This window comes from Gobius niger (assembly GCF_951799975.1).
Source record: "Gobius niger genome assembly, chromosome: 14".
Taxonomy (NCBI): domain Eukaryota; kingdom Metazoa; phylum Chordata; class Actinopteri; order Gobiiformes; family Gobiidae; genus Gobius; species Gobius niger.
This window is the reverse complement of record NC_136865.1, coordinates 8575499-8588838: the sequence shown is the minus strand read 5'-3', so window position 1 is coordinate 8588838 and position 13340 is coordinate 8575499. Positions and strand designations below refer to the sequence as shown.

General features: G+C 40.7%; 1 protein-coding gene across 1 annotated transcript; it reads right to left on the bottom strand.

Annotated features, from left to right (window-relative positions):
* Positions 1–441: 441 nt before the first annotated feature.
* Positions 442–13340, bottom strand: LOC306973396 (replication protein A 32 kDa subunit-like; the record flags this gene model as incomplete). Its single annotated transcript, XM_079570322.1, has 9 exons — positions 442–523; positions 2815–2912; positions 3156–3254; positions 3331–3438; positions 3522–3593; positions 5226–5339; positions 7191–7292; positions 7515–7570; positions 13310–13340. The coding sequence occupies 9 exons, from the start codon at positions 13338–13340 to the stop codon at positions 442–444; spliced, it is 762 nt and encodes a 253-aa protein (XP_079426448.1).

The window sequence follows — 13340 nt, the reverse complement described above, 5'->3', positions numbered from 1 at the left end:
AAAGCAATGGTTCTCAACAGTGGGTCGCACATCTTCCCCAGAAATCCTTCTGCATCTGGGTTCATGACCTTTTCTCAACTCCTCTGCCCTCTGATTACTGCTACTGAGGACTATTATTCACCCTCCGCCTAAGGACACAGCTACAAGAATACACAAAACAAGACCAAGGACTAAAAACCACAGAGACTGTTCAACAATATGGTCTAACACATCTTAATCTTACAATCAATAAGATACAAGAAACATTTGAATATATAAAGTTTTACACCAAATGATTTCAAGTCAGAAAGCAAAATTACTTTTTTCATCCTTATGCATGTCATTTCAAACCAAAACAAAGAAAAAATGTCCCAATTAGCCGTGATTTGCGCCATCAGACTCTCGTTTCAAACCTGGGCCCTTAGTGTCGCTGATGCGATCGAGCTGCCTCCAGGTGCTCCGCTAATGTTCGGTGGACTTGAAATGATTTTCATCCACGGTGTAGAAAACATGGCCCTCGTTTACCAGGAACGCCAAGGACTTCCTGTCAGGGCACAAGCACAGGTCACACATTCAATCACTTCCATTCCATTCAACGCAGGCTGCTTAATCGGCCGCTGCATGATTAGAAATGTAGAGATGGCAATGAGGGCGAGTAAAAAGGTAAAAGAAGATATTTGATGAGAAATATACACTGTCCGGAACAAAAAAAAAAGCCACAACGTGGGTTTCATAGAACTATGAGGCAAAAAGCTCCCATTGGAGAATGACTACATGTTCAGCAATGTTATGTGCCCGACAAACAAAGAGCTGATTGAATAACCAGTTTCATGGGAGTTTTAATAAGGCTACAGCAGTTTATAATAGACATGAACATGAATAAGACTTTAGAAACATTAACAGTCACCTGTCAACACCACCTGTATGTTGTGTTTTACGCAAGCAACAAAAAAAAAAAAAGAAGAACGGACAAAAAAAGGGTCAAGGAACATGGAAAAGTGACCCAAAAAAAGCAATGAATACGGAACAAAAACTTGACCAAAAAAAAAAGGTTAAAAAAAAATCAACTAAAATATAACCAAAAAAGTGCAGGAAAAGCAACAAAAACACGACTAAAAAGCAAATAAAAATCGCTGAAAAAGCAACAAAAAAGCAACGAAAATGTGCGCTGACAAAAAGAAGTTTAGATCAGCTTTGTGTTCGAAAATAAGACGTTTAAAAAAAGCAACGCAACAAAAACGTGACAAACAAAAAACGCAACCAAAAAAAAAAGCAAAAACGTGAGAGAAACCCCCCAAAAAAGTTTCCAAAATGCAACAAAAGAAGGTTTAGATCAGTGTTGTTGTCTTCAGGCTTTGGGGAAAATGTGCTCGGTTAAGGCAGGGGTTCATTTAGCAAACATTGAGAGCAGTATTGAAATCGGAGAGGACTTTCGCACAGCTCTCCTCTTTCCCTACGTCTACAAATTCAAGGTGACTCCAGGTGGAAAGACGATAAAGTTCAATTGTATAACACGGTCCGCTGACTGAGGAGCTACACTCCCCAACAAAAAAAACTTTCACACACACTCTTGTCTCACACTCTTCAACAACGTGAGTGCGTTTAATCCTGGCATTGTCATCTTGGAATCTGGGGAAGAAGAAATCCATTGGTGGAAAAAACCTGGGATTCGGGATGTTCAGATCGTCAGCTGATCTCACTCTTGTGCCTCGACCTGACCAAATGCCAAACAGTTTAAAGCAGTACTAAGTAACGTGTTTACCTTAATAAATCCTTTCCGTAGTCCCTGTGGGGGTAATACAAGTGTCTATGGGATGATTGGAGGGTCTTTCATCTTCCCCTGGTGTCTCTGACCAGAAAACCATGTTTGCAACTTGACTGCCACCGGTCCGGAGAAAGCAATACACACTAATGGAATCACGAAGAAGAAGGCGGGCTAACGTCACTTTAAACAGTATTTACAGCAAAGTTTGAGTGAAAAAAAATATTTCCATTGTATAGTTGGATGCACTGTAACCCTCTCTCCCTTCGCCTTTCCTGTCGGCGTAGTATTTACTCTCCAAGACAATTAATAAGTTAAAAAATCGTAACTTTCTACTACACCTGCAGTTGCGCTTATGGCCTCTAGGGGGAAGAGTTACTTAGTACTGCTTTAACTCAGTTAGCGCCTTTTCTTCTTTGGCCAGACAGTGTATATCAAGGCCCAGTGTGTGTCGGCAGCTCCATGTGAAAAGAGACAATAGCATTAAGAGGGAAAAATCTCAAACCATCCCGCTCAAAATGTAAAAACCTTCTAGAAAAAAAAAGCATCAAAAGAGCGACGAAAACTAGATGCAAGCAAAGATGAAAACGTGACCAAAAAAAAAACAACGAAGGAGGTTAAAAAAATGTACGACTGAAAAGTGTTACTCTGGCCTATAGGCTGTAAGCTCCAGTCAAGAAGCGAGAGAGATAAGCTCGGCTAAAAGGAACAGGCCACCGTTTTTCCATACTGTGATATGTTCTTACCCGAGCTTAGACGAGTTGATACGTACCTCTCTGGTCTTTGTGCCCGTGGAAGAGCTTGGTCGCTTCTAGCTTCACCCCGTTTGGAGCCATAGGATTACATTGGGAGAGGCCAAATGCTAACAACATTTTTGGTCGTTGTGCGTGACTGAGCGCACGCACAAAGACCAGACAGGTACGCATCAACTCGTCTAAGCTCAGGTAAGGACATATATCGGTATGAAAAAAACGGTGGCCTGTTCCTTTAAGGCGGGGTTAAATGGTTGAAACTCCCGGGTTGGAGTGAAGTCCCAGAGAACACCACACTGCTTTCCTAATGTCCAAGCGTACCTGACGTCTTCGACACCGATGTAATCCAACAGTGTGACCAGGTCCCGGAAACTGATGCCCACGTCGTTCCCAGAGTGCTGGCTGACGACATGCATCACCTACAACACAGGAGAGGATCTAGTTCTAGTACTATCCTTTTAGACCGTGTGGGAGGAAAGATAATTTTACACACAAAAATCGACCTTGTTCATCATTTTTTCCCGCTTATTTTCATCAAGTTCTGTACGTTTTTCCTCTACCGCTTTCTTTTATTTCTGTTATTCATTCTGATGTGTGTCTCAACCTTTTATCTCCTGCAGCCCCTAAAAGCGACATCTCCGAGAGTGTCCGTCTCCACCCACCTGTCCCTGGACGGTGGAAAGGCCGTATTCTGCGTGTCCTTCAGCGGATATCTGGACCCCATCAGACACGGGTAACGCATTCATGTTCACATCACAGCCCTGGAATCGATACAGACAATTAAGACTGAGGAAAGATGTGAAACATAAAAACTAAGGCAGGAGGTTTGGGGCGCACCTTCCCAAAGAGCTGCATGTGTGCGTAAACCACTTCCAACATGTGGGAGGTGATTTCATTGGAATCCTTCACACAACGGATGTCCTTCGCCAACAAAGACTTTTTCCCCTTGAGAAGAAGTGGGGGAGTGTAATGCACCATTGGGCTTTTTTGTGGGATGCAAATTTTCTTTTTTTTTTTTTTATTGTTACTTGGAAAACCCGCAGACTGCCATGCACTTTCACGTACACGCCCGGTTCAGGATCCACCTGGGCGGAGAAATCCTGGAAAGAAAACACAAACTTAAAGAAATGAAGCATAGTTTTACAAAGTTCAAAGACCAGGCAGGTACACATCAACTCGTCTAAGCTCAGGGAAGAACATATCTCAGTATGGAAAAACAGTGAACTATTCCTTTAACAAACCATGTGCAAAAGTGGTAAAATTAGATATTAAGGTCAAATATATGATATTATTCTATATTTTTAACTCATCAAGGTAGTTTTTTTTGCATTGTACTAAAAAAAAAAAAAAGACTAAACAAAAAAAGTTGATTTGTATATATTTGAAGTTATTCCTTACCCAGCGGCTGCATGAATGCTCAGCAATGGGCCTTTACTTTCCATCAGCAGTGAAAACCTTCCAAATAATTTATCCTGGAGCGTCCTAGAGACCACTGTGATGGAAAGCAAAGGCCCATTGCTGAGCACTCATACAGCCGTGGGGTCACTACAAGGTGAAATATGCACAAGACAGTGTGTTGGGCTGATATTTTAAGCTTTAAAAGGATCTGTATCATGCAATTTTAGCCATCCCAAAGTAAAGTATAGGCATTTATTTGATATATTTTTACCTCTACCACTATGGAGTACTATTTTTTGTGAGAAATATAAGTATTTTCTGGGGGTATTTGGGGAATTTTCCTGGAGCGTTCTCTTCAAGCGCTAGTAGGATGACGACTCATGATTAAAATCCCATAATGATTTCATAAAGCTTTCACTTTCAGCTAACGGCATGCTAGCCAATCAGTGGCGCTGTGATGAACACACAGTAGGGATGGGAATCGAGAACCGGTTGTACTTGAGCAATTACAATGCCTCTTATACGGAGAGCGGAGACACTGCAGATCCAGGACTGCAGATACACGCACCACTGTCACTTCATCACAAACCAAAAGTGCTGTTTTAGGATCTGGTGCTGCACGTCGTAATGGGTCCATCTGGATCTGTCCTCACTTATAAACGCTTATAAACACGCGGCTGCTACGCACTGAACAAGCAAAACAATGAGCCCGTGCAGAAACATGTGCTTCTGCTCGCGTAGCTCGGCTCATTCAGAAACTCGTAAAAGTTCATAAAAATAGAAGGGAGAGAGATGGGTAAGAAAATCACTAACAGCCTTTTTAGGTGCCGCTCGCCCTCTGCACGTCATTGACAACACAGGCTTTAAATCCTGTTAATTCAACCATTTCACAATAACTTTTTGAAGTGCTTTTTATGAAAGAAAGTTGCTAATAACTGGGCTAATAAATCGGCCTGTTGAAATAAGATAAGATAAACCTTTATTGATCTCACAAAGGAGAAATTCACTCGTTACAGTCGGCGTTCAAGAAGAAGAGTTAATAAAGTGCAGCTGATACAGAGATTATTGCACATGTTACGGTACAAGACTACAAGAAGCATGCACATATTATATAGCCTATTTATTTGGAATCGATTAGAGAGTCGATAAAGAACCAGATCGATATGAAAAATGATCAATGGCATTGACAAAAAACATGTCAATTCCCATCCCTACTAATGAGCGGGTCCAAAGATGGAAAACAGCCTTTAAACCTGTGGACAGTTTTGTGTTTGCTCTACACAAAATCAAGCCATATGATCATAGATTGTACCAGATGTGCCAATCTTACTAACATCTGTGTTGATCCATTGCCTGACGCTTAAAGGTGGTCCCGTCATGTCATCCACATAGTACTGGTCGTAGGTGGCACAAGGAGAAGAGCGGCGGACAATGCCAACTATAGACACCTTCGACACACACAAAAAGGAAATACATTGCAATATCCAAATCCGGTTCAATTAGTCTTATCTGCACAAGTAAACAATTAAATATTTATCGTTCAGACTGAACTTCAAGGATGTCTGCTTTTGATGTAGAAAATGAGAATGTTTTAAAATAGAATATGAATGGATTTGAATGAAGAGCCGCAGATCTTGCAACACAATAGATCGACTAAAGCAAATCAATGGTTGCATGTTTGTGCACGGAATGGGAAAGGTCAGACTAAATGTACGAGCACAAAAGCCATGAGCTCTTGAGAAGATGACAAACCCTGCGTCCCTGATTAGGGCTCACATTAGAGGTCGACCAATACGGGTTTTTCTAAGGCCAATGTATATCTTTGTGGAGTTTGATTGGCCAATATGCACCGCCAATATTTTTCATATTTTCAATGTCTATAATGCGGCTTCTAAACTGTAAAATGTGTCAATGTTGAACTTTCACAGCAGGGGGCGCTTTGTTGTTAAGGGTGTACGGCTGATTTGTTTATGACATTCATGTTTAGTCGGTGCTTCTGAAGCAGCTCGTATGAAAGACAAAAATGAGCAGATTACAAAACAAAAAAACGGTAAGTCTGTATCTCTTATGGTTCTGAAATTATAAATCATAATATAAAAGTCTGCAACATAAAATCCTCCAAGGCCTAGCTCAGGCTGAGCTCTTTCCAACGCAAAAAAAAAAAACAGGATGTTTCTATCACTTTCAGTTCCAGAGAAATGAGCCTTTTAGCGGCAGTTAGAGTTAGAAATCTCAGGGTAATCATGGACTCAGACCTGAATTTTAACAGTCATATTAAGTCCATTACATCAGTGGCCTATTACCACTTAAAAAACATTGCAAAAATAAAAAAAACAGTGCCTAAACCTGACTTGAAGAGACTAATTCATGCTTTTGTCTATAGCCGGTTAGACTACTGTCACGGCCTGTTCACTGGCCTTTCTAAATGAGCTGTTCAACAGCTGCAGCGCATTCAAAATGCTGCGGCTCGAGTCCTGACCAAAAGCAGGAAATATAACCACATTAGTCCAGTGCTCTGGTCTCTGCACTGACTTCCTGTTGCTCAGAGAATAGAGTTTAAAACAGCCCTGCTTGTGTACAAGTCCCTTCATTGTCAAGCACCAAAGTACATCTCTGACATGTTACAGCCGTATGATCCACCTCGGGCCCCGAGATCCTCAGGGAGGGGTCTCCTGGTGGTTCCCAAAGTCAAGAATAAACACGGTGAGGCTGCTTTTCAGGTTCATGCAGCAAAAGTCTGGAACAGCCTCAGTGAGGATCTGAGACAGGCCTCAACCCTGAGTATTTTTAAGTCCAAGCTGAAAGGACACCTTTTTACTGCTGCCTATGGAGACTGATTGTTTGTTTGTTTTTTAAATGTAATTGTAACGAATGATTTGCTTTATTGATTTTCATTGTGTTTTTAATGCTTTTTATTGCATTTTTTGTATTGCGTTTGGTGTTGCTGAGAGGCACATTGAGTCGTCATGTACATGAAATGTGCCAAATATATCGGTCGACCTCTACACACACTCGCACAGGGCATAAAGGCCACGAAGACCGCCATCAACAGCTTGAACGAAAAGTATTTGGGGAAAATACTTCAGCTTTTGAGCAAAAGAATCTGATTTATGTTTAAATAGTGACATAATCTGACTGAAATAACGCAAAAATCTTGATATTTAAAAAGAATATGCCATAAAATAAGATTTTTTTTTTGTTTTTAAGATTGTACATTTCCTTTTTGAAAGGTTTGTCATTTAGAGATCTTGTTAGAGTAGATCACAGAGGAGATAGACATTACAAAATGTGATTCTTGCCTGGTTGAGCTCCAGATCACGGATTGTAAAGACCTCGTTGTGGACGGGGCAGGCGGACAGCAGCTGGGACACGGTGCAGGGCAGGATCTGCAGCGTCGCCTTCTGTATTCAAACCAGTCTGTCAGAGTGGAGCAGATCCAGCCCATTTCGTGTCATGCGATATGTCAGAAATGTTCCAGCAAAGAAGCCTGTTAACTGCCCCCCATTTTTACTCGTTTCCTGTTTTGGCATTGACACATACTTTATCACAGATAGTTGTCATATTACTGAACATTATGGTGATTTTTTGGGTGATTTCTTACAATCTGTTACTTTGTTCCTCACCCTCATCTCTGCCGGCTTGGTTACCTTCATCCAGCCGGGCAGCTCCCTGGAAGCCTCTACCCAAACACAACGCGGGAATTAAAAACTTCACAATGAATCTTCCCTGCAGAATGCTGCAGTTTGTGTTGGATTCACCTTGGTTCCACCTGTTTAAAATGGCTTCAGCGCTTCACACATTGGAGGCTAAAAAGACCAAGACAGAAACGAACAAACCCCATGCCAAAGAACACAACAGAGCTCCAGGTGAATGGCGTTAGGCCGATTACAAAGAGGAAGTCCACGCAGATGCATTAGCAGATTCAAGTTTTATTTCAAATCCATCAATGCAACAGTGATTGACAGGTTATTGAAAATACGCAGCGGAGGAGAAAACGTTAGAAAAGTGAAAGAGGTTTGGTTCAGTATTGGGAATTTACATGAGGGTATAGGCATCAAGTTGCCAAGCATTGTACATGACAAATTTAGAATTCATTTTACATAATCGCCTTTTGACCGTTTTGGTTCACGAGCCAAACATCCAATCAGAATGCAGACAACACACACTTTGGCCAAAACCAGATGACAATAATGTAAAATAAATTTAATTGGTTAAGGTGATTTGTCTTTAGCTTTTTAGTCTCATTATAAAACAGCTACTTGTGCAGTTTCAGACTCCATTATCCTTTTCACATGATTAGTTTTCTGTAGTTTCATTTTTTTTCTATAACTAAGGACATCAGGTAATTAGATTCTGCAACATAATTTAATTATGTTTATTGAGAAAAGGTGAGAATTCCATTTACTTTGTGTCTTTTAGTCGTCACTTTTAAAAGCAAGACACATGGACATGGATTATACTCCTGCTAGTTTGTTCACGGGACTATTGCAGTGACTTAGTTGCCGACATTTCTAGTATTGCAGTGCTGCTTCATTGCCACAAGGTAGCGCCACAGATGACATTGAAATACAGTATTTAGTTAAAGCAGTACTTAGCAACATGTTTACCTTAATAAATCATTTTCGTAGTCCTTCTGGGGGTAATACAAGTCTTAATGGTGTCCCCCTGGTGTCTCTGGCCAGAAAACCACCCTTGCAGCTTTCCTTGCTCCGACCCGGAGGCCCCAACACACTCTAATGGAATCACGAAGAAGAAGCAAACAGGGAAACGGGCAAAGCTAACTGAATTTACAGCCAAAGTCTTTTGCCCTGTGTCTTTTCTGTCAGTGTAGTATTTACTCTCACGGACAATTAATTAGTTAAAAAAAACGCAACATGCTACGACACCTGCAGTGGCGCTTATGGCCTCTAGGGGCATGAGTTACTTAGCACTGCTTTAAAGTATACTTGATAATGCAATACCGAAATGAAATTAGTTTTCAGTATACTGTAAAAGGAGACATTTGCGAGAAACAACTATCTTTGAGCGCTGTGCATGATAAAAATGTACATTTCTATCAATCGTGAGCTAGCTGGCTAGTTGTTGTTAGCATTATCGTGACAGTACAGCTTCACGGTTTTAAAATGTGTTTAAAACTCATTGGGATGCGTTTGGACCACAAGTAACCGCTTGAACTTCTCTCAAAAAAAAAAAAAATCAGGTACAGGGCTTTTAAATCAATTACGAAAAGAGTTCCAGAAGGTCGTCCGAGTAGAAAATGCTTGATCCCTTGATGCCTATTCAAAATCTCTTGAAAGCTTTTGTTGTTCCAGATGAATCAACCATTTCCGTGTCCCACGCATGACCAGTTTTCTTATACAAACAATATGCAGCAAAAAACAGAATTCATCACAAGCACATTGACAGTTACAAACTTGAAATATAGCACATAGATGTTTTTTTAATGATTGACATGAACTGAGAAAGAATGAGTTGACGAAAACCCGACACAGCTTTATACATCGCGCGGAGCTCTTGAAAACAGAGCCCCGTCCAGTTCAACTATACATGGACCGCGTTCATCCCGTACACCCTTTACAGTATGTACACATGTGCAAAGAAAGTTAGCAAGACGTAACAAAGAGATTAGCGCAGTTTTTACATCAAGTGAAGGAGCCGCAACATTCTTTTGTTCATCTGCTCGACCTGCTGCTGAGCCACTTGTCTCAACCAAGCCAAACATTATGAAAGCACTTTGAAAAGAATTTTGAAAACTCCGAGAACTTTTGGGGATCTGGAAATTCTTTAAAGGCTATTTCACATTTTTTAAGAATTGAATTTGCCACTAACTACTTGAATACAGTTGATTGTTTGAAAATAATTTGTAAACTTTGTCGTTTGTAGCTTTATAATTTTCGTAGATGCTCAAAAAGTCATGGGCCTACAGGTGACGAAAGAGAACAGGCTTGTGCACAACATACAAGAGTTTTAAGAGTGATAATGGACCCAAAATATTTTTACGGGGATAGATTACAATTTAAGTCTTCTGGACTTCTGATGCCAAGATTCTTTAAACAGAGCAGTGTGTTTTTGTTCCAAACGTATGCGGTTAGCAAGACGGCTACTCCGAGAAACCTTTCTCAGTCCGTTAGTCAATGTATTTTTCCTACAGCAAATTATTAAAGAAGTTAATGCTAAATGATATTCAGTTTCTGTTTGTTGTGGGGTCAGATACACATCCAATGTCCACTAAACATCATCTCTCAGACATGTCATACCTCGCAATACTTTAAATGAGGTACTGATGCTTGACGCTTCATGTTAGCATCATGCTACATGCTAATGGTGCGTTCCAGGCTACTGGTATTTCCAGGTGAATAAACTCGTATGTAAACAAAACAGCTAATGCTACAACAGTTAGCTCATACGATGCTAACGCTAAATAAAAGTTTCTCCAAACCAGATATAATTAAAAACATGCAATACAGCTTTATGTTGAAAGCTGTGACCAAAAGCAACGTTCCCGTCACTGATGCAGTGGTTTTGTTACAGTTTTAACATTAGCTGCGCTCCTCCACTGGGGGCCGCCATCACTGTCTTCATCTCGCATACAAACTGATAATGCAATACTTCAGGTTTCCGAGTTTACACATTATAATTACCGGTACGAGTGGTGTTCCAAGGCATTTTCCCAAGTGGGAAGTGGTAAATTAACCAGTTGCCTGGAACGCACCATAACACTAGCTAAGACATTTTAGTTTAGTTTTTTAGTTTTTTTTTTTTGGGGTGGGGGGTTTGCTTCTACTGAACAATCTGCTGTGAAAAAACATCCATATGGGCCCAATTCAGACTTGACTTTATTTGCGTGTGATCTATTACTATTTTTCAAACTGCTCACTTCCTGTTTTCCAACTGCCGTCACCAAGGAGGCAATAAAAAATTGTTAACTTGTGGTTTGGGACAGTGAGGTTATTATTTTTTTTTGCTTTTGCACACCTGGAATGCTGTACGGAAGAAGTCGGACAGCAGATGGCGCAGGAAAAATAACACAACAAGCCGTTTAAATTAACGAACAGGACACACCACAGACAAATAACACTGTCCTGCTACAAGAATCTTGAAAATGAACAGTAAGTGTGTCAAGTTTGAAACTTTTGCGTGTGTGCCTCTCCCATAGCTCGACGCCGTTTTTATTGAGAGACTTTGTCATAAATGCCAGATTTCTATTCATTATAGACTACAAAAACACTGGAGGATTGTTTTCAGATGCAAATCAAGTAAAGACACAAATCAAGTAGGCACATTGATGGGAGAAAATGACGGCAAAAACGTTAAAAGAATTCCCTCCTTCCACATAAAAAAAGAAAAGAAAAAACTATAATCGGCGGCGATGGTTACCACCAGAAGAAACCCACGAACCACTGCCTTATAGAAACACATGTCACCAAGTCCAGACTATAGGAATTACACTTTCAGGGTGCGGAAATTATGCATGACCTACAAGTCAAAGAGCTGCCGAGTGCGATCCGTCGCCAAGTGCAGAAACCACTTAATAGGCTTAGGAATTAGTCTGTAGGAAGCATGAAGAATTAAGGATTATAATTCGAAAGCCCGAAGGAAACGAAGCAAGCGGTGACACAGTGAGAACAGATCGCGTTTAACAAGAGTATTATGTGTCAAAAAGAGAAGCGGGGGGGGGGGTAAAAAATGCAGGAGGTGGATTGGGGTAGCTGGTGCCTTTTCACTTTGTAGGTGAGAGAATGCTTAAGCAGACTGCAGGATTTGACTAGTAAACAAATACTAGAGCGCACCAAATCCAGCCTCACGGAGCGCCGAGATAAAAGACTGTAGGATGGAGGAAAGAACAAGTGTTGAGGTGAATTTTGAACAGTGGATTTGACACCGACCAAAAAAAAAAAAAACAGTAAAGGAATAACTCATCCAGGGCTGCACGGTTTGGGGAATATACTGTGAATATTTAGTTTTTGTCTCTTAGTATGGCGACTGCAGTTAGATTTGCGATTAATGCATTAGAGGCGATATTTAGTCCACAGTGCACACTTTAAACAGGTTGAGGAGCATTCACATTAAAGTGATAGTCTGTAAGTTTGTTTCTGTAGATAGTTCCTGTAAGTGTGGAAAGATGGAGTGAAATTAGAAAGTAAGCTATGAAATTCCTCCCCTCTTTAACCAGAAAGCCACTCTTAGTTTGCAAAATGAGGCGAGCAGGGACAGAATTTTTAAAAGTTAACGATCAAGCTCCTCCCCCTCCCCTCCTGATTGGACCTAACTGGCTGGTTCACAGGAAAAGCTCGTCTCATTGGTCAACGCGGGAGGACACTAGACTCCGATTAGTTGCCGAGATCCGGGAAGGAGGGACTTTACAAAAAACATTATATTATTATTACTTACTTTACATCAAAATGCAAGACCAGATATTGCACATTTTACAAAAATGTGTAAAACATTTAGACTTCCAGACTATCACTTTAAGAGAGAAAACTGACACATGAACTGCTTAAACTGCTGAGAACATGTTTGTAGAGCTCTAAACTTCGAGAATAGCACGATTTTCTACACGAAAATATGATGTTTGGCTGTTTTCAGATGACAGTTGACATGCATTACAGGCACCGATCCCGTCCTTATGGTCAAATCAGCACCAACCGAAGAGTCTATCCAGTTAGGAAACGGCCGGTTAATGAAGCACCAGAATGCATGCAACTTCTTTTACTTGCGGAACAGACTTTTGGATTAGAGGCATTTCCACACAAAGGGTTTAGGCAACACACCGGTTAATGGAAAGGCATTCCAGCACGCCTTAAACGCAGGCCAGCGGGATTTCCTGTTACTGTATAACTGTGGTGGGGTCATTGCAACACGTCTTTGTTTACAGAAAATGGCAGAAGTAGCTCACGGGAAGTAAAGGTTTCCTGTGGCTCGAACATTCTACCACAATAAAAAATCACAGATAAATTGCACGCTATTACTTGATTTACCCTGCAATCAGCCCAATAAATGTTTGAATTTAGAGGCAAAAAAGTTACAAAAGTTAAAACGTCTGCTATTTTTGAAGAATGTGCACTTCGCTTATTTTATCACGACACAAGGATGGCCCGACAAATAACCCGTGAACGATGCTCCACTGTGCTCGGCCACATAGTTTCCATTTTCTTCTTTAATTTTTGGCATGGAGTTCATTTTTGCAATAGACTTCCACATGACTATCATGCTTTTAAACTATTTTCAAACTATCTTTTCAAAAGTCACAGTAAGAATGAGTGGGAATTTTATATTTCTCAATCCAAGCAGAGTTTGGGATGGGCGGAAGATAGTGGCAACTATAATTTTTAATTTGTTTCTATTTAAATACTATTGTATTCGATTGCGACAGCTTTGGACATTTGCTCCTCTTCAGATCTCCACACCCTGCAATTACCGCTAATAGCCGCCTTTCCAGATCCGTTCAT